The sequence below is a fragment of the Pteronotus mesoamericanus genome, unplaced genomic scaffold (assembly GCF_021234165.1).
Source record: "Pteronotus mesoamericanus isolate MK-2021 breed Mesoamerican mustached bat unplaced genomic scaffold, CSHL_Meso_final contig_349, whole genome shotgun sequence".
NCBI classification, from domain to species: Eukaryota; Metazoa; Chordata; class Mammalia; order Chiroptera; family Mormoopidae; genus Pteronotus; species Pteronotus mesoamericanus.
The window spans coordinates 120349-144318 of record NW_026555138.1 but is presented as its reverse complement, the minus strand read 5'-3'; the positions used below and the strand labels follow the sequence as shown (position 1 = coordinate 144318).

Here is a 23970-nt window from a genome sequence, read left to right as displayed (position 1 = left end):
ACAGTGTTTCCAACGCCTCGAGGCTCCTGACCGCAAGGAGCGGCGTCTTCCCGCTCTTCAGACCTCTCTTCCTCTCCTCGACCCAGTGGTTCCCGCCAACGGGCGGGGCTGGAGGGTCCCGGAAGCCGGCTCGGTGCACTTCCGGGTCGAGGAGCGCGCGGCGGCAGCGGCGGCCGGGCCTAGTCGTTGCTTTCGCTCGGGCGGCGGTGAACGCCTGGGAGCGGTCGGCGGGGAGCGAGGTTCCCGGGTACGTGCGGGGTCCGTGCCGGACCGGGGTCCCCGCCGTGTCCCGGCCGCGCGGGCCGCCGCCGGCCGCCGCGCGCTTTGTCTGCGGCCTGCCCGGCGGGGCGAGGCCTGCGTCGCGCTGGCCCCAGGCGGGCGCGCGCGCGGGCGGCGGCGGCAGGGATCCCGGGCCGGCGCGCGGAGGCCTCGCGCCGAGGCTGTCGGGGTCCCTCGGCCTGCGGTCGCGTTTCTGGGGTGGCCGCCTTCCTGTCCCTGCCGCGGGGAGCCCAGCCGCCTCTTGCTGTGACACCCCGCCCCCTGCGCTGTCGTTTCCCCCGTCTGAGCGCGGTGTGACCCTTCGCTAAGTTGTTTCCACCTCCTGGTCCGCACCGCTGCGTCCGCGTCTGGACAGGCCCGCCTGGGGGAGGGGTGGGTTCCCAGCCCTTGAGGCAGGTGGTGTCTCGGCCGCAGCCTTTCGGGGGTAGGCGTGACTAGCTTTGAGCCCAGAGAGGGTGAGTTGCTCGGCGTTGTTACACCGCAGCTGGTGCGTACAGCGGCCGAGCGGTAGGTAAGCTGCCTGGTGAGCCTCGTGGGCGCGGCCAGTGGTCGCCGGGACAGATCCTGAGGCTCAGGTGCGGTTTGGCTCGGGAATTGTCACGCCTCCCTCTCCCTGACCTCCGAGAAGAAGATCGGGTCAGGGAGGCAGTAGCGGGCCCCTTCTGGCGTCCCCTGCACCGGGCTGGTGGTGAAGCGCGGAGGCGAGCCTGGCCTTTGCCCTCAGCAGCCCTCCTGCCTGTCTCAGCTTCGTGCCCTCCGCGGCGGTTCGGCGTCAGTGTCTCGCAGCCGGTGTGGCTGATGGTGAATAAAGAAGGACCAGCGGGACCGGTGACCTGGCCCTGTGCCTGGCACAGTGCAGATACCTCACCAGAGACTCTTTCTGTTCCTCAGCAGTGGTCGGAATTGTGGGCGCTTTGGGTCCCTGAATTTGAAGAGAGGGAACTATTCTTTCAGCTGTAGCATTCCTCTTTGCCCCCCAGATCTAGAGGTGCCGCCTGCACCCCAGAGACAGCCAGCTGGCAGCGGGGCCCTGGGCACCTCTGGGCCGGGGCCTGGAGCCTTCGGGCAGAGGTGGGTGGTGGAGCCGCATGCTGGTGGGGTCCTGGCTGGTCTCTTCCTTGGCGGGGGCACAGGTGCTGGCTCTGGACGCAACGTTGGGAAGCCACCCGCCTGCTTTCTCGGCGCCGCCAGTGCGTGCTGTTGCGCGGTGACGCAGGAAGGGTGTGCAGCCGCAGCGCCAAGCTCCCCCGCCCTGGTGCAGGGGCGAAGAGGCCTGCGGGGGTCCCCAGAGCTGTGGGGAAGGGCTGCTAAGCCGCTGAGCTAGGCCCCCTGCTGCGGGCCTCCTCGGGTCCAGCCGCGCCCCCACGCTGGCACTCCTGGCAAACCTCCTGCTCTAAACCCCGTTGTGGCCTCGGTGTCCTCTGAAGCAGACCCTGGCCCTGCCCCTCCTGGGGGCCCAGGTCTCAGCGCAGCAGGGGAGAAGCCAGGGGCACCTGTTCCTCCCTTTGCCCTTGCAGACGCGAAGCAAGGGGAGGACTTGCCCCAGCGCCACACCCTGTGCTCTGCGGTCACCCAGGCGGCCTCAGGGTCGGCGTTGCCGGGTGTCTGGCCTGAGTGCTCACCTCCCTCACAAGCCGTGTCTCTGCGGGGCAGGGACTGCGCTGCGCGCAGTAGGGCCAGGCTCGGTGTGGGGCGGGCGTCCCAGGACGATGTTGGGGCGTCGAGTGGGAGCAGCCACAGCTGTGACCAGAGAGTGCCAGGTCTTCTCAGCTGGGCAGTGCAGCCTCTGACCCTCAGGACGGGCGCCATGCTCTTGGGCGGGTGGCGGCCCTGCCGTGCCTTTGGGGTGAGGCGTCCCCGGCAGGAGTGTGGCCGGCACGTGGGTGCAGGACAGGTGGGGTCCTGCAGCGAAGCTGAGGCACCGAGCACTCGGGGCGCAAACCCTTGGTTGAGTGGGGCTGGGGCTGGTTTTCTTAACTTCAGGGCACCGGGCCGGTGGGGGTGACAGTTCCACCAAAGACCCGCCTCGCATGCTGTCGCCAGGCTCTGGCAGCACGTGGCTGTCGCCAGTTTCCCCCAGTGAACCTGCCTCGCTGGTGTCCTGTGGTCTGGGGCGTTGGGAAGTGAGGCTCCAGGGTCTGCGTGGGCCCTGGCCCAGGGGTGGGGGGGCGGCCCTTGTTCTCAGCAGCATCACTGGTGGCCGCCCCAGCCCTGAGAAGGACGGCCTGGCCCGGCTCCTGGACATGCCGCCGGCCCAGCCCGCCTTCCCCTGGTGCTCACTCGGTTCTTCTGCCCCCTGGTCTCTCGGGACCCCTTTCCTCTGACGTGCAGGCCAGACCCAGAAGCACGTCGTGCCGTGCTGCAGGGGGTGCTGTATTCACTGTCAGGTCCCTGAGCAACTCCCTGTGAGGGGGTCCTCTGGGGGTCGCCCGGGACGTGGGCGAGGAGCACCGATAAGAAAGGAACCCTTACAGGGACCAGGGTTGGAGACCCTGGTGGAGGAGGAGGAGGTCATTTGTCCAGATCTTACGCCATTTGTGCAGTGGCCTCCCAGAGTAGATAGAACAGGGGTCCCCACTTGGAGGTCAGGAGCCCAGGACGGGGTGGGCATGGCAGCTGGGGCCTGTAGCCCTGTACTGCCCAGGGGTGTTCTGGGGGCGCATGCTGCACACAGCCCCCTGGTGGGCGCCAGGTGAGCAGAGGCCGGGCTGGCCTGCCGTGGTGCAGAGGGACCTGTCAGGAGAGTGCCCCGCTTGTCAGCGAGGCCGTCCTGGGGACCTCCCCCTCTCGGAAGCCCTGCTTTGCCTCAGCTCCTGACGAACCACTTGGTCCAGACAAAGCCCTGTGGCCTGAGGCCGTGCTAGGTCTGCTGTAGGCCAGGGTCTGGCTGGATGTCGCCCTGGGGTTCCGACCCTGCCTTTCTTTGTATGCGCAGTGATGCGTGGCTTTGTGTGTCTCACCTGGCACAGCTCAGCCTCCCTGTCCTACAGGTGGACACGTGTCACAGGGTGGAATGGCCAGGAGTGGCTGTCACTCTTTCTGAGGGGAGTTTTGCAGCCTCGCGCCCTGGGGAGTCACTCGACTCTGGTTTCTTGCAGACTGAACTCCAATGTCCAGCAATGGATGACGACAGCCTGGACGAGCTTGTGGACCAAAGCCCAGGGCCGGAAGCACACCTGCCCCTCAGCGCTGCTGCCCTGGCTGGTGAGTGCCCCCCGGCCCTGCACCCCACCCCCACCCCCGGGCGCGAGGGTTCCTGGCCTGCCCGCCCCAGAGAAGCCGGTCACCGTGTTTCCACCACGGTGTCAGCTCCGGAAAAGATGAGCTGCCTTTTGCAGCTGTCTAGGTGGTGTCTGCGCCTTTTGACCTTTAAAAAAACTACCTTTTGCTTTTAAATTGTACGAGTGATGCACTATTTTGTCTCACATTTAATGCGACCACTACAGGTGTAAAGAGAATGAAAGAGTTCTGCTTCTCCCCCGCCCGTCCCCAACCCCGTCCCGGGGCAGCCCCCGCTCGCCCGGGGCCCGCCCTCTGCCCGTCGTGGCGCTGACTGCCCCGGGCCTTTGTGTTTGCCTGTCTCGGCCCAGGAGCGAGCGGCGAGGATGACAGCGGGGGCTCCGAGGACTCGGGCAGCGAGCTCAGCACCAGCACCGATGGGGAAGACGAGGAGGGGGACCTGGAAGACGGGTCTGGTGAGAGCGCTGCGGGCGCGATGCCCGGCATCCCCTCTCGCTGGGAGAGGGCAGCGGGTTCCGGACGTCCTCCGTGACGTCGTCTCCCTCGCCGTGCCGACCAGCGGAGGGGCTGCGAAGCTGGGGAGACGCTCCTCGGCAGGACAGCCTCGTGGGGCCGTCCCCTGCGGCACGCCATCCGCGTCGGCGGGGGGCGATGGCCCGCTTTGTCGGGACGCTTCCTTCCAGTTTGAGGACACGAGTGGCCCGGTCTCCTCTGGCAAGGGCTCCGGGGTGAAGCGGGCGAGAGCGTGGAGCGGCAGAGACAAGCCGTTTCCAGGGAGAGGCGCCTGCTGCCCGTCCTGGCCTGTGAGCAGAGGGCTCAGCGCCCTGCCCGCCGGGCCCTGCAGGGTCGCTGGGGCCCAGGTGGTGGCCTGTGCCGCCCCTTGCCCTGTTGCCCAGACACTGGGGGCTGCACGGGCAGGACGCGCCTCGGCGTGGAGTCCCTGGCTCGCCTCCGCTGTTGGGCATTTGTGCGTGCCCTTGACCCTCTGTGCCGGGACCGTGGCTGTGAATGGCAGTGGTGCCCCCTGAGGGCCGGGCTGCTTGGCTCCGGCGCGGGTCAGGGCACCTCCTTCCCGCCGTCCTGGCTGTTGGGTGGCCTGCCCTGTCCCAGCCCAGCCCTGGCCACCTCCCTGGAGGAGGGGCACGCTCAGCACCCCCGCAGCTGGGGCGCTGCCCGCCTTCTGGCGTGGGCACCAGGGCCCGCGGTGCCCGTTCCTGCGGCACCTGCCGGCATCCGCCTTCTGCCTCCCGAGCGCCTGTGGTTTTTGTCAGCATGGGAGCGTCCCTCGCGTTCGGGACAGTGCTGATGAAGGAGCAGGACTGGCGCAGTGTCATCAGTGTGAACGTGCAGCTGAGCACGCCGGTGCCATAGTCTCGCAGAGTTAGGTTTTAAATTCTGAACAGGGACACGAGATTCTAGCCTGAGAGCACAGGTCACAGACGTGGCTCTGCCGCCTGTTTCCCGGGCCTGAGGCGGGCAGGTGGCCTCCCTGCAGCAGGTCTCAGGCCCGGCGCTTGGCGCAGACGCAGCTGAAGGCAGAGGGTGTGAGCTGCTCCGTTCACCCCTCGAGCCAAGGTGTGAGGGCCTGTTCGGTGCAGTGAAGCAGGGCTGGGGGCTGGAGGGAGGGTGAGAGCCGGCTCGTTTGGGGTCCTCGCTGTCTCTCTCCCGCCCCCCAGCAGCACAGCCAGTGGCAGAAGGAAGCCGTTGTGGCGCCAGGAAAAGGGTGGACAGGGGCGTCACAGGAAGGGGAGGAGCTGAGCGGGTCTGGGGCGGGGAGGGGGCTCCAGAGAGAGCCAGGTCCCGGTCGTCTGCCGGGCAGTGGTGGGAGGGGCTGGGGCAGAGTGCTGTGGAGGGGCCGTTGGCCCAGAGCCACTGCCCAGGAGGGCAGGGGACCCGGGAGCCCTGTGCGCGGGGGTGGGGGGGTGGCGAGGGCGAGGAGGGCCCCGGGCAGGGGGTGCCAAGGAGGTGGCCGTCGCAGCGGAGAGTTCGTAAGACACCCGAGCCCGCCTGCCCCTCCAGCACCAGCCTTTTGACACATGGGGGAAGGGTGGTCCGGGGCCAGAGGGGCTTCTAGGGAGGGCCCCCTCCTGGGGGAAGGGCTGGCCAGCGCACCAGGCCTCTGTCCACAGCGGCGCTTTCTGCTCGGCCTGCTGCCTGTCCTGCCCCGTGTTTGTTCCTAGACGTTGCTTGTGTTGCTCTTCGCTGATTTCCAACTTTGGAGATAACGTCTGTGGGGGTCTTACCATAGAAGAGGAGACACTCGGACTCCTCCCGGCCCCTCCGGCCCTGCACGCATGTGCACGTGTGTGCGTGGGGAGCCGTGGCGACTCCTTGTCAGCCTCGTCTTCGTGATGCCCGCCCCAGGTCACAGTCCCCTTCCAGTGCGGTCATCGTGGGCGCCCGTCTCGGAGGGCCTGCCCTTGTCCGCACTGGGCTGGCCCCCTCGTAGGGGGTGGGGGAGCCACGTGCCGCAGCCCTGGGGGGGGCGGGGGGCTCAGGGCCCTCGCACCCAGGTGCGCCCTCGCCTGCGCGCATGCTCGGCGGTCACTGTCGGAGGTGCTGAGAGCACTGCTCTGTGGCCCCAGGTGCTACAGAGCGTCGCGTGGCTCTCAGGTGGCCGATCCCCTGCCCTCCTGTCAGCGCTGGGCCTGCAGGTGCCATCTGAAGAGTCCGCCCCTCCGGCCAGCTGCTCCCTCTGTCCTCTTTGGTCCCGAGGAGAGCAGGAGAGCTGAACAAAGCCAGTTGTGCTTCGCTCTCCACTTCCCATCTTCCAGATTTTTGGGGACAGTCCACTTTATTAGCTTTCTCTTGCTATGTAACAAATGGTGCCAGACACGGGAGCTTAGGGCAGCCCAGCACCCCTGCTCTGTGGGTCAGCGGTCCAGGGGCGGGTGGCTGGTCCTCTGCTCAGACTCCCCCGGCTGCATCGAGGGCCCTGGGGCCACGGCTCCCAGCTAAGGCCTGGGCAGTCCCCAGGGGCCGCTGCCGGCGGGCCGAACGCGGGTCCTTGTGCTGTGGGGCTGCCGTCCTGTGTCCGGCTGGCCGGCAGGCAGGGACTGTCCTCAGCTCCTGGCGGCCACCCTGCGCCCCCCAGAGGCGCGTCTCTGACCTCTGCGCAGCCGGCCAGGGAGGGGCTGAAATGCCGCCCCGCCCCCGTCCCCGGTGACCTCTCTGTCCGCAGGGGTCGGGGCGGCAGCCGTGTGGGGGCTGGTCCTGCCCACGCTCCCAGGGACTGGGTGGGCAGCGCTTGGGGCAGGTGTGCTCTCTGCCCACGTGCACCTGTGTCTTTCTTTTGGAGGAGTGTGGGAAGGATAGCAAACTAAACACATGCTGACTGTGCCGTGTTCAACCCGAAGTGTCCCCTTGTGCTTCTGCTGGTGAGGCCCCGGCCGCAGAGGCTCTGAGACACTGACCGGCGCTCCTGTGGCCCTGTTGTCCGGTTGGGACCTCGGCCGCCTCCCTGCGGGGGGAGGGAAGGCGGGAGCACGAAGGGCAGTGCTGGCTGGAGGCGGCGTCGCGCACACCGCGCCTTGGGGGGGGCGGTCCTGTCACCGCAGGGCTGCCGCCCCGGGCTGGTGGCCTGGCCACAGGGTCTGACCCTGCTCCAGGGCGGGGACTTGAGCCGCTGTGGCTGCTCACCCTGTGCCTTGTGCCTTTGGCTTGGGACCAACTTGAGGTGCGTTGCCTGGTGACAGTCACACCTGGCGGGGCTGCTGGACAGGTCTGCCCCCAAGCGTGGGATGTGGGCACCCGCTCCCCTGAGTGTGGCTGCTGCCGCTGGCACGCGCCGCTCTAACTCATCAGGTCACGCTTCCTCTTTCTTGAGGTTCGGAAGATGCCGCCGCTGACGACGCCGATGACGACGCGGGAACGGTGCCGGCAGCAGACACCCGGGGGCTGCTGGAGGCCGGTGGTGCGTGGGACTCTGAGGACGACTCTGAGAGCTGCCCGATCTGTCTCAACACTTTCAGGGACCAGGCCGTGGGGACGCCGGAGACCTGCTCCCACTACTTCTGCCTGGACTGCATCGTGGAGTGGTCCAAGGTGAGGCCCCCGGGGCGGGCCCGGCTCTGCTCTGCGGCGGCCGCGGGGGTGCGCTGCAGCGGAGGCAGGACCGGCGGGTCCCTCACGGGGGCCTGCAGGCGAGGGGCCGGCCCTCGAACGGGGCGGAGGGCCCGTACCAGGAACACGCAGGTGTTTCATGATGAGGCTGAGGAGTAGCACCTCTCCTGCATTTTAAACTTTTTATTGTGAAAATTCCAGAAGTGTAGACAAGGACGAGGATGAGCAATGTCCCCCTACCCCCCACCCCCGTGGTGACCCGTGTCCTCAGGAGCTGCGGCCTCGGCCTTTCTCACTCCTGCCCCGCCTCGCCCCGCCCTTGCGGGGGGGAGGGCACAGAGCTCCGCGGCGGCGTGTGGCCCCGACACCTGGCGGGGCCCGGCGGCCCCAGCGCCCAGCCTCGCGCGGCCCGACCCCCCGCAGCCCCGAGGCATCCCTGTGCAGGGGGCTCCTGGCCCAGGACAGAGCTGCCGCTCCTGTGGGGCTGCGGGCCTGCTGTGCCCCGAGGCAGCTCTCTACCTCTGCCTCTGCCTCTGGCACGCGGCTCCCGCTTGGTGGCGGGAGGCCCCCCACGCAGGTCAGGCTGGGCGCCGGGCGCTTTGGGCAGGCGAGGGCTCCCTGCAGTCGAGGGGCGCTGGCCGGCCCCACCAGCGCAGACACTTTCTGGACGTGGGCACTGCTGGGGTGCTGAGTTCAGCGGGATGGCTGGGTACAGGGCCGGCGAGGCTCTAAAGTGACGCTGTACTTACAAGCACGTCCAAAAAGACGTTTCAAGAGCATTTCTAAGACGACTGGGAGCAAGTGAGGAAGGGCTGCCTCCTGTAGGCTCCCTGCAGGGGGCCCTGTGGCAGGCGCGGGCTCACCAGAGCACTGGGGTGGGCGGGGCGGTTCCTGCAGGCGGGGGGTGCGGGCTCCTGAATCTTAGGGCTCCTCAGCCCCAAGGGAGGCCACCTGCGGGCGCGGGCACGGGTGCGGAGACCGGCCGACCGGGGCTCTTCTGTAAGCCTGTGTGCAGCCCGGCGGGCGGCTCGCCCCGCACGCCGGGTCAGGGGCCTCCCACCGGAAGTGAGGGGGCCTCTCCGCCACCCTCACAGCGAGCGTGGGCACAGCAGGTCCTGCCACCAAGGCGAGTGGAGGGTCAGGGAGAGGTTTCCAAACGGGCAGCGAGCGCAGCAGGCGTCGGGACGCATGGGCCGCGCACCGCGTGGGCATGTTGGGCCAGGGCGCGGCCAGCCCTGGAGGTTCCCGTGGGGGGCGGGCCCCCCGTGGGCGGGGAGGAGGCAGCCTGGGCCTCTCAGCCGGCCATGGTGCGGTAGGTCCCCCAGCAGGGCGCGCCCTGGGACCCGAAGGCCAGCGAGAGGCAGGACGCGGTGCCCACGGCAGCTCCGCTCCACACCCACTCGGGCGCCGGCCCAGGAGCAGGAGCCGCATGGGGCTGCCTGGTGGGGGGGCGCCGAAGCACACGGCTCGGTCGGGGTGACCTGCGGTGAGTGACGCGCCGAGCAGCAGCCACGGACGGACGACAGAGGGCTCTGGGGGGACCCTGTTAGCGAGGCAGGGAGAGGGCGTTTGCAGCGTGACCGATGAGCGAGACCCTTGGGGTTTACTGAGAACCATCTGGCAGCCTCGTGGCGACACTGGCAGAGGCTTCAAACAGGAGGGGTCCCCAGGCCACCCCCGCGCGCCCCTCGGCGCCGTGACCGTGCTGGGCACACCCACAGGGACGCGCGCCCGTCTGCCCCGCGGCTCTGCCGCCTGGCACGGGGCCAGCATGGGGGCAGCGTTCGATGTCCGGGGCGGAGGCGCTGCCTCGGGTGAGGGGCCGGCGGCGCAGACGGCGGCCTGGGGCCCTGAGGCGTTCCGGTCTCCTGTCTCTTGCAGAACGCCACTTCCTGCCCGGTGGATCGGACTGTGTTTCACTGCATTTGCATTCGCGCCCGGCTCGGTGGGGAGGTCCTGAAGAAGGTGAGTGTCGGCGCTGGGGCAGCGCCCCCTTGTGTTCACCACGCGCCCCGTCTCACGGGAAAACCCGCTTTCCGAGTCGCTTTCCTGACACGGGTGAATATTGGTCACATGCTGTTTAGGCATCCACCAGAACGCTCCATGCAGGCGTGAACTGGGGGCGGGGGGGCTGGAGGTGCAGCCCTTTCTGCCCGCCATGTGCGTTCTGGGGAAGACGGGGGCGGGGCTGTTTCCCGGTGGGCAGCTTCCCAGGCCTCCCCTCCACGCCCACGTGCCCCTTCTCCCTCCCAGAGCTGCTCCCCAGCCCCGGCCGCTGAGGGGAAGAGCAGCCCAGGCCCAGGGACCAGGTTTCGGGTTGCTCTTCTGCGTTTTAGGAGGGCCCCCCACCTCCTGACATCGAGGACGAGCACTGGGGAGGCTGCTGGAGTCCGGCCGCAGGGCTGAGCGCAGACCAACGAGCCCGGGGCGTCTCCTCGCTGCGGGCCGGCTCTCTGTCTGCGGAGAGCACACAGCCGCCGGTGCCCGGGCCGGAGCCCCTCGTCGGCCTCCCTGCGCCGAGCCCGCACCCCCTGGGGTGCTCTCGGGCCTGGGCTGCAGGCGGCAGCCTTGGCTCTGCTGGGCGGCCTGGAGAATTGGCCGGTGAGGCGTGCGGCCCCGGGTGCTGCCTGGGCAGGAGAGGCCGGGGCGAGTGCCCACGAGACTCCCAGTCAAGTCGGGGAGCGCGGCCTGAGAGCGGCTGTGTGGGCAGCCCAGGGTGCAGGCTGGCAGGGGGCCTTGGCCCCGGGGCACGGGGCACGGGCGGAGGGCGTGCCCGGTGCCGCTTGGGCAGCACGGAGGGCCGTCGGGATGCGCTCCCCCGGCCAGGGCTCCGGGTGGCGGGCCGGGGACACGTCGCGCCCACAGACCGCGCACGGGACAGCACACGGATGATGGCCCCTGAGAGCGCCTGCGACGGTGGGGGGTCTCCGTGCCCGGCTGTGACTGCTCGCGTGTGGGGTCGTGTTTCCACATCTTTGATTACGGGACAGTTTTCGAGAGACGAGCGCTGCTGCCTGGACGCTGCTTCCCTGTTCTTGCAGCCGCCCAGCGTGGTGGGGCTGGGCTCCCCGCAGCCGTGGGGCCCTGCTGTCCCCGCTGCTTCCCTGGCGGGGCCCCCCTCTTGAATCAGTGTTTTCTTCCTGGGGAACCACCTGGAAGCTGATGGAGCGGCGGCGGGTCAGCCGCAGGCACAGTGCCGCTGCGCGGGCTCCGGGTCGGGCTCCAGGGGCCTCGTGAACAGAGTGCCTCCCGCCTGCAGGTCCCGGTGGAGAATGCCCGCGCTGGAGAGGAGGAGGAGGACCCGACCTTCTGTGAGGTGTGCGGCCGCAGTGACCGGGAGGACCGCCTGCTCCTCTGTGACAGCTGTGACGCCGGGTAAGCGCGGACGGGCCCGCCAGCCGCCCTGCGCAGCTGGCCCTCCTGCCTGGAGCCAGAGAGGCAGAGGAGCCCCTCCCCTGCCACACAGGAAGTGAGTGCGTGCCCTCCCGCTGGAGGCCACACCGCGTCCGCTGGTGCGCGGCCTGCCGTCCCTGCCGGGGGTGTGACGCTGGCCGGCAGGCCTGCGGGCCGCCATTGTCGCCGTCCCTCCCTCCGCCTGTTCCCACACGTGGGCGGAGGCTGCCTGCGGCGGTGTGCGTCCTGCGTCCAGATGAGGGAAAAGGCCAGGAAGATGCGGGGGCGGGGCGGCCAGCATCGCAGTGGGTCCGTGCTGACCCCTAGTGCAGGCCAGGCTCCGGCCGGTGGGCGCCGCGACGGCTTGCCCCACTGCCCACGCCCTCAGCTGCCAGTGGCCCCGCGCCCAGCAGCTGCTTCCTGTCTCCCCGCCTCCGCGGGGCTTTCCCTGCGTGTCTGAAGAGCCCGCCTGCCGTGAAGTGGCTGTGGGAGCCGAGGCTTCTGGGGCACGTGTGCCCGAGGGCAGTGGAAGAGGCCGGCCAGGTGGGCCTGGGGCTTCTCCTGCGCCACAAGCAGCGGGGTTGAGGGCGAGGCCGTGAGGCAGGAAGCGGGAGGCAGGAGCCTGGGCGCCCGGAGCGCCTTGCGGCGGTGGGGGGGGGCTCCTGCTTGTCCCCGGGCACCCGGGCTTGACCCTGCCCTCTGGTCGTCTTGTGTCCCGGCCTTTCTCACAATGTGCAGCTCGCAGCCAGGTTTTGGGACCTTTCACTCGACCTGGTGGCCTTCCTTTGCTTTTGGGATTCTTCAGAGCTGCTACCCTGTGGCCGGACGGCCTCAGCGCAGACTCTCTGGGCTCCTGGAGGATGGGAGTGCGGCCCGGAGCCTGAGCGTCCAGCGCACGGCTCAGCCGTCGCCACACCGCGGGCCTGCTTGCCGACAGAGTGAGCCGTAGGCATCCTGGGGACGCAGGGCCGGAGGCACCTTAGCGCTCCCTAGGGTCACACGTGTCCTCCTCCCTGAAGGGAGGGTCTGGGACGGCTGGACACGTGCGCCTGGGGGAGGGCATGGGTTAGCTGGGCCCATCACCGGCCTTGTCTTGGCCGCTGCCCCTCACCCCCCGCCCCCGGCTGCTAAAGCCACAGCCTAGCAGGGCTTTTCGGCGGCCTCCACGGCACCGGTGAACCCGGCGGAGACCATTCGAGCTTTTAGTCACTAAGCCAAGGGTTCCCTTAAGGTCAATTTTGTTAATTCTATCAACATTTGTATTTAATAACTGTAACAATGATTTCGGGGGTTTTTACATCTTCGGTAATTTCTTTTAGTATTTTAAAGTAAAAATATAAATTGAACACGTTGATTTTACTTTTACATCCTTGAGAAATTCCGCAGATGGACCCCGATGGTCTGAAACGTTGACACGGACGCACACGGTGGTTCTCGGGCGTCTGTAGACACCCCTGCGCTCAGTGTCTGTGGTCTGCGAAACATTCTTACAGTGGTTCCTTCAGCTTAAAAGTGACAAACCGGAGGTTGTGCCATTGTTCATTTAAAAACAGAATCGCAGGCCACTTGGAGGTACAGAAAGCACCAGCTTTTTTCCCTGTCCCGTGAAACACGGGTGGTTACTTCTGAGGTCTTTACAGTGGAAAGGTGCTGTTTGCCAGGGAGGCAGGACGCCTCAGGGCCTCCCGGAGCACGGGGCGGGGGCTGCCCCCCCGCGGCAGGAGGGATTCTTGGGCGCATGGGGGGTCTCTGAGCTGGCGGGCAGCATGGGGAGGAGGGCAGCGGCCAGGCCGTGGGGTCCTGGGGAGGCGCCGTGGCCCCGCCCCGCCCTGGCCGCTCCCCAGAGACCCCATCTCCGAGTGCAGGCGGCGGCGTGGTCTCGGGCGCGTCTGGGCGCCTGCTTGCGGGCGCGCCCGCTCGTTGCCACAGGGCTAGGCCCTGTCCGACGGGCCCTTCACTCCCCACAGGTACCACATGGAGTGCCTGGACCCCCCGCTCCAGGAGGTGCCGGTGGACGAGTGGTTCTGTCCGGAATGTGCCGTCCCCGGAGCCGCTGCGCCTCCCACAGGTAGTGGGGCGCCTTGGGGGCGCGGGCCCAGCGGGGGGGCCGGCCGTGCAGCAGCCCAGCGTCTCCTCTCTCCCAAGACACAGACTCTGTGACCGAGGAGGAGGTCTCCCTGCTCCTGGCCGACGTGGTGCCCACCGCCAGCCGGCTGCGGCCTCGCATGGGGCGGACCCGGGCCATCGCCCGGACGCGGCAGAGCGAGCGAGTCCGAGCCACGGTGAACCGGAACCGCATGTCCACGGCCCAGAGCACCCAGGTGGGTGCGGCCCTCCAGGCCCGGGGTGCCCCAGGGGGCCGCGGGGCAGCTCGGCCCCGCAGTCAGCGTCCGCCCGCAGGAGGCCCGGCCAGGCTGGGAACGGCGGGGAGGCGGGGCCCCAGGGCCCGGGCCCCTGGTCACGAGTGCCTCTGCCGCCCCTGCTCCCAGAGCAGACCCCTGAAGTCCCTCCCGACGCCCTGTGGGCTCGGCGTGCGCCGCCGCCTGGCAGTGTGGCCCCCCCTCTCCCACTTGGAGCCCCACCTGCCTCTCACGCCCGCCTGGCCTTTGCCCTCGGCCCTGGCCCTGTGCCCGCGTCGTGGGGAGGCCTCCCTGCCCTGGGGAAGTGAGGGGGGGGCGCCCGCGGTTGGGGGGGAGCCGGGGCCGTGTGTGAGCGCATCCCATGGGGGCGCTGCCGGGGTCCTCGCCGGGCCCGGTGTGGGAAGCGCGCCTGGCAGCCCCCCGCCCAGCAGCCCCGCTTCTACGCAGCACATCCCGCGGTACCTCATGTCCTCTCCGCTGGACGAGACCATCGAAGCCGTTGTCTCTGGCCTGAGCACGGCCGTGTACCCACGCCCCGTGGCGCCGCTGGCCCCCGCCAAGCGCAGGAGGAAAGCAAGTAAGCCCGGGCGTGGGGGCGGGGGCGGCAGCGCGCGTGTCCCTGGCGGCACGGGACCTGGTTGGTCTCGGCACCGACTCCCTTGGGAGCCGGTCCCCATGGGAGCCCCCCCGTGAGGGTGTCTGGGTGCGGCCCCCCTCAAACCCCCCGCAGTGCCTGAGGCCTGTGCGCGGGGACCCGGCAGCGCGCCAGGGAGCCCCGGCCGGCTCTCTGACGTGGGCGCAGATGGGACGATTCATTGTCTTTGCTCTCTGTGCGCTCGGGGCTCCTCGTCCTCTCTCCGTCCACCTCGGCAACCCCGGCCCCTCAGGGCCGTCCCTCCCCGGCAGTGACGGGGACATTCTGGGAGGAGCCTTGTGGCCGTGGGTGTCCGCCCTCATCAGGCCTCCGTCCGGCGCCGTGCTGTGGACGCTGCCGCGCTCCCTGCGTCCCTTTCTGTGTCCTGCTGCTCGAGGCTGTGCGTCCCCCTTGTTGAATGCGTGTTGAGTCCACATGTTGTGCGGGCTCCTGCTTGTTTGGGGGTTGCGTTGCAGGCTTTAAAAAGCACCTGGACCGAGGCGCACGTGTGGAGGCGGTGCGTCCCTGTGGCTCCCCGCCCGCCCGCCCGCCAGCGTCCCACGGCCTTCAGGTCGCTCCGGGTCAGCCTGCCCACGTCCAGCCCGCGGACAGGCGTGAGGATGCCGGGCGTGTGCTCTGGCCGTTGCCCAGCAGCGAGGCGGCCTTGGGGTCGCCAGTGTCTGTCAGCTTCTGTTCACTGCCGAGGGGTGGCTGCGCTGTGTGTGGCGTGTGGCGTGTAGCGTGGCCAGCCCCCGGCGTGTGAGCAGCGGTGCTGCGTCTGGGGAGGGGGACGGCGCTGCGCACAGGGCACAGGGCCTGGGGCAGGCGCGTCCATGTCGCGGGACAGCCGGGGGCTCCGCGCGTGTGCCCCCGCCTCCGGTGGGGCCGCAGCCTGTGCTCCAGGACCTGCTGGCGCTGTGCCGGCCCGCGTGTGTGCCTCGCCTTGGGGGTGGGGACGGCTCGCGGGAGCTCCACAGCTGTCGCTCGGTGGCCTTCCCAGCGGACAAAGCAGGACACCCGTCCTCGGGCCCACGGACGCCTGAGCCGCAGCCAGCGCTGCGGGGCCCTTTCCCCGGGCACAGCTGGCGCGTCCTGTGGCCTCCCTGGCGTCGACCCACTGCCCGGGTCCGACGTGGGCCGCTCCCTCGTGTCCCCCGTGGCCGGAGGACAGCCCCTGGGGGAAACTTCAGGCGCTGCTCTTGGTCCCCGAGGCGCGTCCAGGCCAGGATGTCACTGCCCCTGTGCTGAGGGGACGAGGTGGCTCTCCGGTTGCGCCCTCATCTGCTGTTTTGCTTTGTTTGCTGGTCTGTGTGCGTTGCAGCAAAGCTGCTGCTGGGGGCGCGCTCGGCTCGCACCTGCGGACGGACCGGCCCGCGTCTCCCCCCCCGCCCCCCCGCAGCGCTCCTCCTGCCAAGTCCTTCTCACGGCTGTTCTTTTGTCTGTGAACGTCTTGCTCTGTGTCTTAAACGAGGGGCCTCTCTCGGTTTTTAACGTAACCGCGCCCCAGTGCCCATTGTTACACGGGAGAAAATGAGCACAGATGGCCTCACGCTACACGGTGGCCGGTCAGTGCCGGACGTGCTGGGTTGTGAATGTTGTAGGGTTTTTTTAAGGATTTTACTTTTTTTAAAGATTTACTTACTTTTATGGTGAGGGGAAGGGAGGGAGAAAGAGAGGGAGAAACATCCATGTGCGGCTGCCTCTTGTGCGCCCCCCGCTGGGGACCTGGCCCGCACCCAGGCCTGTGCCCTGACGGGGAATCGAACCGGCGACCTGTTGGTTTGCAGGCTGGCTCTCAATCCACTGAGCCGCACCAGCCAGGGCTGCTTACGTATTGTTAAACGTTTTTGAGCAGCTATCGTCTTTCATTTTCATTTACTTATTTTTAGAGAGAGGGGAAGGGAAGAAGATAGGAAGAGAAACATCGATGTGTGAGGGACACATGACCAGTTGCCTCTAGCACACCCCCAACCAAGGACCAGCCCGCCACCTGGGCGTGTTCCCTGACCGGGAATTGAACCAGCAACCTTCTGGTTTGCAGGATGATGCTCAGCCCACTGAGCCACACTGGTCAGAGTTGTCATAGGATTCTAAAAAACCAGTTTATTTGAATCCAGAGCCAAGTAAGATCCTCTTGACTGCTGGCCGTGCCCAGTGGGTGTCTCTGCGTCCTCTGGGTCATAGGGGTCTTCTGTCCCGAGTATCCCCAGTCAGTTCTGCCCAGCGCACGGCCGGCCAGTCCCTGCCCAACTGCATCCTGGTGGTTGGAGCCTGGAGGCGCGCACAGGGGCAGGTGGGGGTGCAGCTCGGTCCGTGTGTGTTTGCCAGTTGCCTGGAGGGTCGATGTGTTTCCATCAGAGCTCGGTCTGTGGACATTCTGGGACCATGGAGGGGCTGACCTGCAGCAGCCGCCCAGCTCTGGGGGGGCTCTCCCCACCGGGGTCTGTCTGGGTTCACAGACCCGAGGGCCGCTGCACTGGGGAGTGGCGCCCCCCTGGAGGCCGTGCGGGGCTCCGCGCCAGTGTGAGCTTGCAGGCCCGGGGACAGCATGGGCTCTGACAGCGTGGTGACGTTCGAGCCCATGCCAGGGCCCATGTGTGGGCTCCCCGGGAGCCCCGCCACCCTGCCGAGGCTCCTGTACCGCTCAGGCCTCCAGGCTGCCGATCGTCCCGCTGAGCCGGCCGTGGCAGTCCCACGGCGGCTGGTCAGGACTGAGCCCTGGGTGCACACACAGGCTGGGGTCAAGGTGTATTTCACCAGAAAGGCCCCTGAAGCCACTTGTCCTCAAGTCCCTGGGGAGAGCCCCCATGGACCCCTCAGCGGGCACTGAGCTGCGTCCCCCATCCCTGTGCCCTTGGCCGTCGGGGTTTGCGTTCCTGACCTGGCGTTGTCTCTGACTCCGACGTCTGCACCGGCGCGCGGAGTGGGTCCGCACAGCACAGCAGACCCGAGCCGCGCCGTCCTTGCTGGGCACGGCTGCCCCTCGCTCCAGAGCAGGTAGCAGGCCTTTGAGGTGAAAAGGCCCCACGCCTGTGCCCGGTTGTCCCCAGGCTGGGTCCTGGCGTGCGGCTACAGGCCGGAGGGGATACCGGGGGCCACGGCGTGAAGCACAGACCCTCCATGTCCTCTTTGTAGGGCGACGGAGGAAGGTGCGGGGGAGGAAAACCCAGTCCAAACCGGCCGCGAGCGGCAGGAGCTCTGGGTCAAGGTCCAAACGACGCCAAGGCCGCGCCAAGAGGAGAAAAGGGAAGAAGATAAAGGTGACACCGGTTTCCCCGCGGCAGGTGGCGGGAGCCCTGGCAGCGGCCCCCTCTGTCCATCAGAGGCTCACGGGCACGGCGGGCGTCCCTGCAGCCCAGCGTGAGCGGTCCTGGGCCCCGTGGGGCCGGGCGTCCTGAGGGGCCGCGTGCAGGCCAAGCCGCCGACTGTCCCGTTCCAGGAGCCGCTGGGGCACGTCGGGGGGCAGCCCCGCACAGCAGCCCTCCAGGGCAGAGCTGTCCGTCCCGGCCGAGCCCCCAGGCGCCCAGGTCCCCTGTCGTGGTACTGCGAGCGCCCCCACCCCGGCCCCCAGAGTGGGTGTCAGAAGCATGTCACACGTGAGACACATGGACATCGCGTGTCCACTGCATCTGCACGTGATCGGCACATGCGGTCGCCCTCACTGCCCCGTCAGTGGGAATCCACGCCGTGCAAACGCCCGTGGACACGCAGTAGGCGCCACGGGGAGGGCCCTGGTGTGAGCTGGAGTCCGAGGGGTGGCCGCACCCGGGCCGCCCGCTCCCACCGGTGGCCCGGCTCCGTGCGCCACCCAGGGCCCGGCCCGGCCCGGCCGCGCCCCGGGCCGCTGTGCTGGGAGCTGCTCCCGCGGGGCCCGCCCCTGCGGTGTCAGTCGGCCCCGGGCGCGTGGCCCGTTTCCTCCCCCATGCCCGGCGGTGGGCGCAGCCGCCTGGGCGCCGGCCTGGCGCGGGCTCGGGTGCAGGTCACGCCGTGCAGGTTCCAGCCTCACTGACCGGCTGTCCTCCCTGTCGCCGCGGTGCAGAGCGAAGCCACGGCCCGCTGCCGTATCGCGCGGGCGCTGGGCCTGCGGAGGCCGACCCGCGGGGCCTGCATCCCCTCTGTGTACAAGCCTGCGGACCCCTCCCTGGGGCTGATGCGTGCGGACATCGGGGTCGCCCCCCTCTCTCTGTTCGGAGACCCGTCTGAGCTGGACCCTGTCGACAGGTGACTGCAGGGGGACGGCACTGGGCAGACGCCGCCCACGGAGTCGGGGAGCCAGCTGTCAGCCCCGCCCCCGCCTTAGCTGGCAGCGGGCGTGTCCCCTGTTCGTGACATGAGGGAGGTGCAGCCTGCTTCCCAGTCACTCCCCAGCGGGCGGTGGGTAAAGGGACCTCCATTTCCGCTCGCCCCGCGGTCGAGAGAGCCGTCCGCCCCGAGCAGCGGCCTTAGCCTGTCATGCGGGGCCCTGCGGAGCAGCGGCCAGGAGATGTCCCCTGCCCTCGGGCACGGGTCACCGGGTCACCTGCTCCCTCCGGCCTGTGTCTTCCCAGTAGCAGTGAAGAGCTGGCTGCCAGCCCTGCGTCCCCGCTGAGAGCCAAGAGGAGGGTTCTGTCCCACTCGGCCCTGCGGTCGCACCAGCCCGTGGCCAGGCCTGTCTCTGCGGGGCTCTCCAGGTGTGTGGGGCGGGGTGGCAAGCGAGTGGTCCGGGGTGCGCCCTGACCCCAGGCCCTGAGAGGCCCGAGGCCTCACCCCTGTGCACCCTGAAGGGGAGGTGAGGGCATGGGGGCGACCGGGTAGCCGCAGGCTCTGCCGCAGAGCCCGCCAGCCGGGGTCGCTGGGCAGGAGCCAGGCTGCTGGGTGTGCCGTTGGCTGGGTCTTTTCTAATACTTGAGCCTCGGGGGAAGAAGGACGGCGGCTCCCACGGAACGGGCAGATGCTCGCCTGGCCGCGCCAGCCTCTCGGTGCTGCTGGCCGGTCACACCCCACACACCCTGTTCCCTCTCGTGGGAGCCGCTGGGGGGCCTCACTGCTGGCGCGTGGGGGCGGCAGGGGCGGCAGTGGCAGGGCCTGGTCTGCGCCGCAGGAGGAGCCCCCCCAGTGCAGTGGCCGAGCCGGATGCGGGCGAGGCGCCCGTCCCGGACCTGCTGGGCAGCATCCTGTCGGGCCAGAGCCTGCTGCTGATGGACGGCGCCGACGTCACCATCCACCGTGACGGCTCGCTCAGCGCCAAGCGCGCAGGTGAGGCGGCCTCCGCAGGCGGCACGGGGACACGGGCGCGCGCTCCACGCGGCGCTCGGGCGGGGTCGTGCCCTCAGTCGTTTTCCTCTGTTAGTTTTCCTCGTGTTCTGAGCAGAGCTGGGGAGCAGCTCGTCTAGGTGGGGACGAGCACACAGGCCCTGCAGCCACCCGTGGCTGGAGTGCCCCGCCCCGGGCCAGCCCCGCCGAGGCCCCTCGCCTGGGTTCTGGCAGGTTCGGGGCCGGGTCAGGCCGGGCGCGGAACTGGGCGGCCAGTGGCGGACGGGGCTGGGACAGTGGACAGCCCTCCCTCGTCGCCCCAGGGAAGGGTCTGGAGTGGGCGGGGCGCGTCCCGATGGCGGACAGCAGCCCGCACCCACCACAGGACTGGCCGCCCGCAGGGCAGGCAGGAGGGATGTAAGACGCACGCCTGAAAACAGTCGTTTGGATAAAGGCTGAGCACGGTGCTGAGCTTTTCAAGGACGGGGTGGGCCCTGACGGCTGTTCGCCTTCTTCTTTCAGCGCCCATTTCTTTCCAGCGCAACTCAGTGGGTTCGTCCCAGAAGGGAGAAGGCCCGGGGCCCAGGGACGGCCCGCAGCCCCCAGCACCAAACCCGGGGAGGCCAGGACGCCTGGGATCACGCTGCCAAGGCAGGCCCGCCCCCTCCCGCGTCCCCGTGCTCACGTCCGGGGCTGCGGTGAGACTGGACTCTTCAGCGACCCCTCGGTCAGGCCAGGCCCAGAACCTGTCGAACGCAAGCGGCCCTGGCTTGGAACGACAGGACCGCCCCCACGTGAGTGGTGGCGATAAGCCCCCTGCGCCTCTCCGATTCACGTCTGAGGCCTCACACGGCGGCTCTGACTTGCCAGCCAAGAGCGCGGTGCCAGGACAGGCCCCAAAACTAGCTCCTAGGAGGACGGACATCTCCGAGCTTCCGCGGATACCGAAGATCAGGAGGGACGGCAGCGGGCGGGCGGGCTCAGCCCCGGCCCCGACGGGTGGGCAGCCTGTCGAGATCCCCAGCTCCTGCATCAGTCGGCTGACGGGCAGGGAGGGCCCTAGGCGGCCTGGCCTCGGCCCCCGGGCCGAGGGCGAACCCCGTGGCAGGGGCGCCCAGGAGCCCAGTGTGCACTCTGGGGCCGGTGCCCAGTCCCCCGCCCCGCTGGGGCCCTCAAGGGGGAAGGGTGGCAGCTCGACCTTCGAGAGCTTCCGGATCAATATTCCTGGGAACACGGCGCACTCTAGCAGGCTCTCCAACCCTGGCTTCTGCCACACGTTCCGGCCTGTCGAAAACAAGGTGCAGAGGAAAGAGAACCCCTCGCCCCTCTTCTCCCTCAGGAAGACGAAGCAGCTCAAGAGCGAGATCTACGACCCCTTCGACCCCACGGGCTCCGACTCCAGCTCCGCAGGCAGCAGCCCCGAGCGCCTGGGCTCTGGCCTCCTGCCCTCGGAGATCACCCGCACCATCTCCGTGGGCAGCCCCAGGACGCCGCCCTCTCAGACTGTCCGCTGTGTCACCTCCTACACGGTGGCAGCCGCCTTCGGGGGGGGGCCCGAGCCTTCCTGGGGGCCTCCCTCCAGTGGGCTCACGCTCCAGGACGAGGGGCCTGCTGGCGAGCCGGGAGAGGAGGAGGAGGCAGCGGGGTCTGCCGGGGACCCGGGCCCAGGCGCTCGGGCACAGAGGCCATCGCCGTCCCGGCTGGAGCCCTGGGAGGACGAGGACCGCCCGCCCCGCAGCACCTTCTTCGGCTCCGAAGAGCGGACGGTGATGTGCGTGGCCGTGGCGGAGCCTGAGGCCCCACCGACGACCACCCACAGGGTCGTGGAGCTGCGGCCTCCGTCCCGCTCCCGGTCCACGTCCAGCTCCCGAGGCAGGAAGACAGGCAAGAGAAAGCAGGCTGCCGCCCGGGAGCAGAAAAGGACCCGCTCTGGCTCCCGCTCCGGCTCCCGCTCCGGGGACAGGAGCTCCAGGTCTGCGTCACCACCAGTGGGCGAGGACCACGCCAAGAAGCACCAGCCCAAAGTCAGGGGCCGGAGGTCTTCCAGCGACCGCTCCAGCAGCCTCGAGCGAGCCAAGCGGAAGAAGGCCAAGGACAGGAGCAGGGAGAGGAAGCGGGAGTCCTGGGGCCGAGGCCGGCGGAGGTCCCGGTCCCGCTCCGGCAGCCCTGGCAGCTCCTCCCACGAGCACCGTGAGAGCCGGAGGAGGAAGAAGCGGCGGTCAGGGTCCAGGTCTCAGGGGAGGGGGTGCTCTCCCCCCAGCAGCCTGGAGAGGGCCCGGAGGCCCCACCACCCCAGGGGCAGGAGCCGCGAGCGGCCCCGAGACAGGCGGGGCTCCCGTGAGAGGAGGAAGCACAGGTCCAGGTCCCCCAGCACAGAGCACAGGTCCCGGGAGCATCGGTGGCCTCGTTCCCGAGAGAAGCGGCCTCGGCCCCGCTCCCGCTCCCGCTCCCGCTCCCCGGAGAGGAAGGGGCCCGTGAGGGAGGCGTCCCCGGCACCCCCGGCCCAGGAGGAGCCGGCGCCAGGCAGAGAGCAGCTGGCCAGACCGCCAGGTGCGGAGGCCTGGCCGGAGGGGGCTGAGGCCGACCAGGCCCCCTCGCAGGCCCCCCCTGTCCCAGAGGTGCCGTCCGAGTGTCCGCCCGAGGACCTGGATTACGGTGACTCTGTCGAGGCGGGGCACCTCTTTGAAGACTTTTCGAGCGAAGGCGTCCTCACACAGCTGGATGACATGAGCTCCCCGCCTTCCCCGGAGAGCACAGACTCCTCGCCAGAGCGGGGCTTCCCGCCCCTCCCGGCCGGGCCCCCCGCCCGCCAGCAGCCGGATGCTGGCTTGGCCGGGCCCCAGCTCAAGAGGGAGGTGCTGCCGGTCCCCAGGGAGGATTCTGTGCAGCCCGCACCCTGGGTGGAGGCTCCCCAAGAGAAGGTCCCGTCCCAGCAGGACCAGGCCAAGGCCTTCGTGCCGGGCGCCCTGGGAGGCCAGGCCGCGGGCGGGGCGCCTGCAGGGCAGGAAGAAGTCCCCTGTCAGGCGGCCGTGCTGCGGGCGAAAGCGCCGGTGAAGAGAGTCACCTGGAACCTGCAGGGGGCGGCAGGGGGTGCCCTGGCTGCGGACAGAGGCCTGCGTGAGTAGGGTGCTCCTGTGGCCCGTGGCGGGGGCGGGGTAGCGTGTAGTGTGGCACAGAGCGGCCCCCACGGGTTGCAGCAGCCTTGCAGGTCCCGGTCAGGGAGGCGGCTGCAGCACAGCCTGGGGTCGCTGTTGCTGGGACGCTTCCCTGGGACTCGGCAGCCAGGCAGCAGCCGTCCGTCCTGGGGTGGCCATGAGCACCCACCTCCCTGTGTCGCCCTCAGGGACGCCGCTCCCCAGGACCCCGCAGCCCCGGGAAGAGGCCTGGGGACCCGAAGATGGGGGCCCTGCCGTGGACACCCCGCAGGCACCCTGCCCGGAGCCCCTTCCTCCTGGTTGCAGGCTCCCAGAGCCTGGCTTCCCCAACGCTGACCTCACTCAGGTGAGTGCCTGGGCGGGAGGGAGGCCACCTTGCAGCTGGGCCATGTGGGCGGGGCCAGATGTGCAGGCAGCCTCACAGCTCCGGTGCTCGCTGCCGAGGCTCTTCGTGCCGCGGGAGCAGGAGGAGGGGTGCTGCTGGCATCGGGGCAGCGCCCAGCGGGCTGTATTTCCGCCCAGGTTTACAGCCCCAACCTGCCTCCCGCCCTGGCTCTGCCCGCGAGTGCCCTGCCCTATGCAGCGGCCAGCCAGCCCCCGGTCCAGCTCAGCCTGCAGGGCAGCCTTCCCCTGGCTGGCTGTGGGGTGGCCCCAAGCCCGGCCCCAGTGCCCGTGCCCGCCGGCCTGACCGCAGCCTCAGAGCCGGCTGGCCACGCCGTCGCTGCCACCAACAACTCAGAGGAGAAGTCGGCTGCTCCCCGGCCAGCCGCAGAGAAGGCCAAGAACGAGGAGGTGAGTCGTCGCCCCCGGGTGACCCGGGCAGGACAGCAGGAGGCCCTGCGCCTCCCCCCAGGGCCTGTGCGGCCTCCGCGCAGGACACTGGCTCACACGCCTCCCTGCCCCCAGTACATGAAGAAGCTGCACATGCAGGAGCGGGCAGTGGAAGAGGTGAAGCTGGCCATCAAGCCCTTCTACCAGAAGAGGGAGGTGACGAAGGATGAGTACAAGGACATCCTCCGGAAGGCCGTGCAGAAGGTGGGCGGCTCGCGGGGCCGTGCGCCCTGCTGGTGGGGCTCCAGGGCGGCGTTGGCCGCCAGGGCCGGGCCCTCGTTCCTTGTGGAACAGGCCGAACCACGGGGGACAGTGGCACCCCAAGGTGTCTGTGGCCGTCTTGGTGTGACCTTCGGGGGCCCCCGGGAGGTGGGCAACGTTGGGGGGTGGAAGGGCCTCTGGGTGATGGCTCCTCTGCCCCCAGATCTGCCACAGCAAGAGCGGGGAGATCAACCCTGTGAAGGTGGGCAACCTGGTGAAGGCGTACGTGGACAAGTACCGGCACATGCGCCGGCACCGGCGGCCAGAGGCCGGAGAGGAGCCTACAGCCCAGGGCGCCGAGGGCTGAGGCCGGCCCGGCAGTGCTGCGGGGCGTGGCGGCGGCAACAGACGGGGCCGCCCAGCGGTGTTTCAGGGCTCCTGTGATCACGCGTGGTCTGTGTGTCTGTCCTGCTCAGCTTCAATTGGACTTTTTTATATGTACATTATAGATACACTGTTTCATTGTGTTCTAATTTATCAAAGACAAATTATCTTTAGAAAGCTCTCCGTGGAGTTCATTCTC

General features: G+C 69.1%; 1 protein-coding gene across 5 annotated transcripts; it reads left to right on the top strand.

Moving 5' to 3' along the window:
- Positions 1-143: 143 nt before the first annotated feature.
- Positions 144-23926, top strand: PHRF1 (PHD and ring finger domains 1). Of its 5 annotated transcripts, none has more exons than XM_054576825.1 (18): positions 144-247; positions 3378-3483; positions 3870-3974; positions 7346-7563; positions 9463-9546; positions 10841-10956; positions 12942-13042; positions 13120-13295; positions 13782-13911; positions 17104-17228; positions 18008-18189; positions 18522-18638; positions 19049-19203; positions 19723-22317; positions 22544-22701; positions 22878-23147; positions 23262-23390; positions 23611-23926. In XM_054576825.1, the coding sequence occupies exons 2-18, from the start codon at positions 3399-3401 to the stop codon at positions 23752-23754; spliced, it is 4890 nt and encodes a 1629-aa protein (XP_054432800.1). In that variant the 5' UTR covers positions 144-247; positions 3378-3398; the 3' UTR covers positions 23755-23926. The 5 variants fall into 5 exon arrangements, with proteins under 5 accessions (XP_054432800.1, XP_054432799.1, XP_054432801.1 ...); XM_054576824.1 differs by having other exon boundaries at positions 18519-18638; XM_054576826.1 differs by having other exon boundaries at positions 18516-18638; positions 19723-21390.
- The last annotated feature ends 44 nt before the right edge of the window (positions 23927-23970 follow it).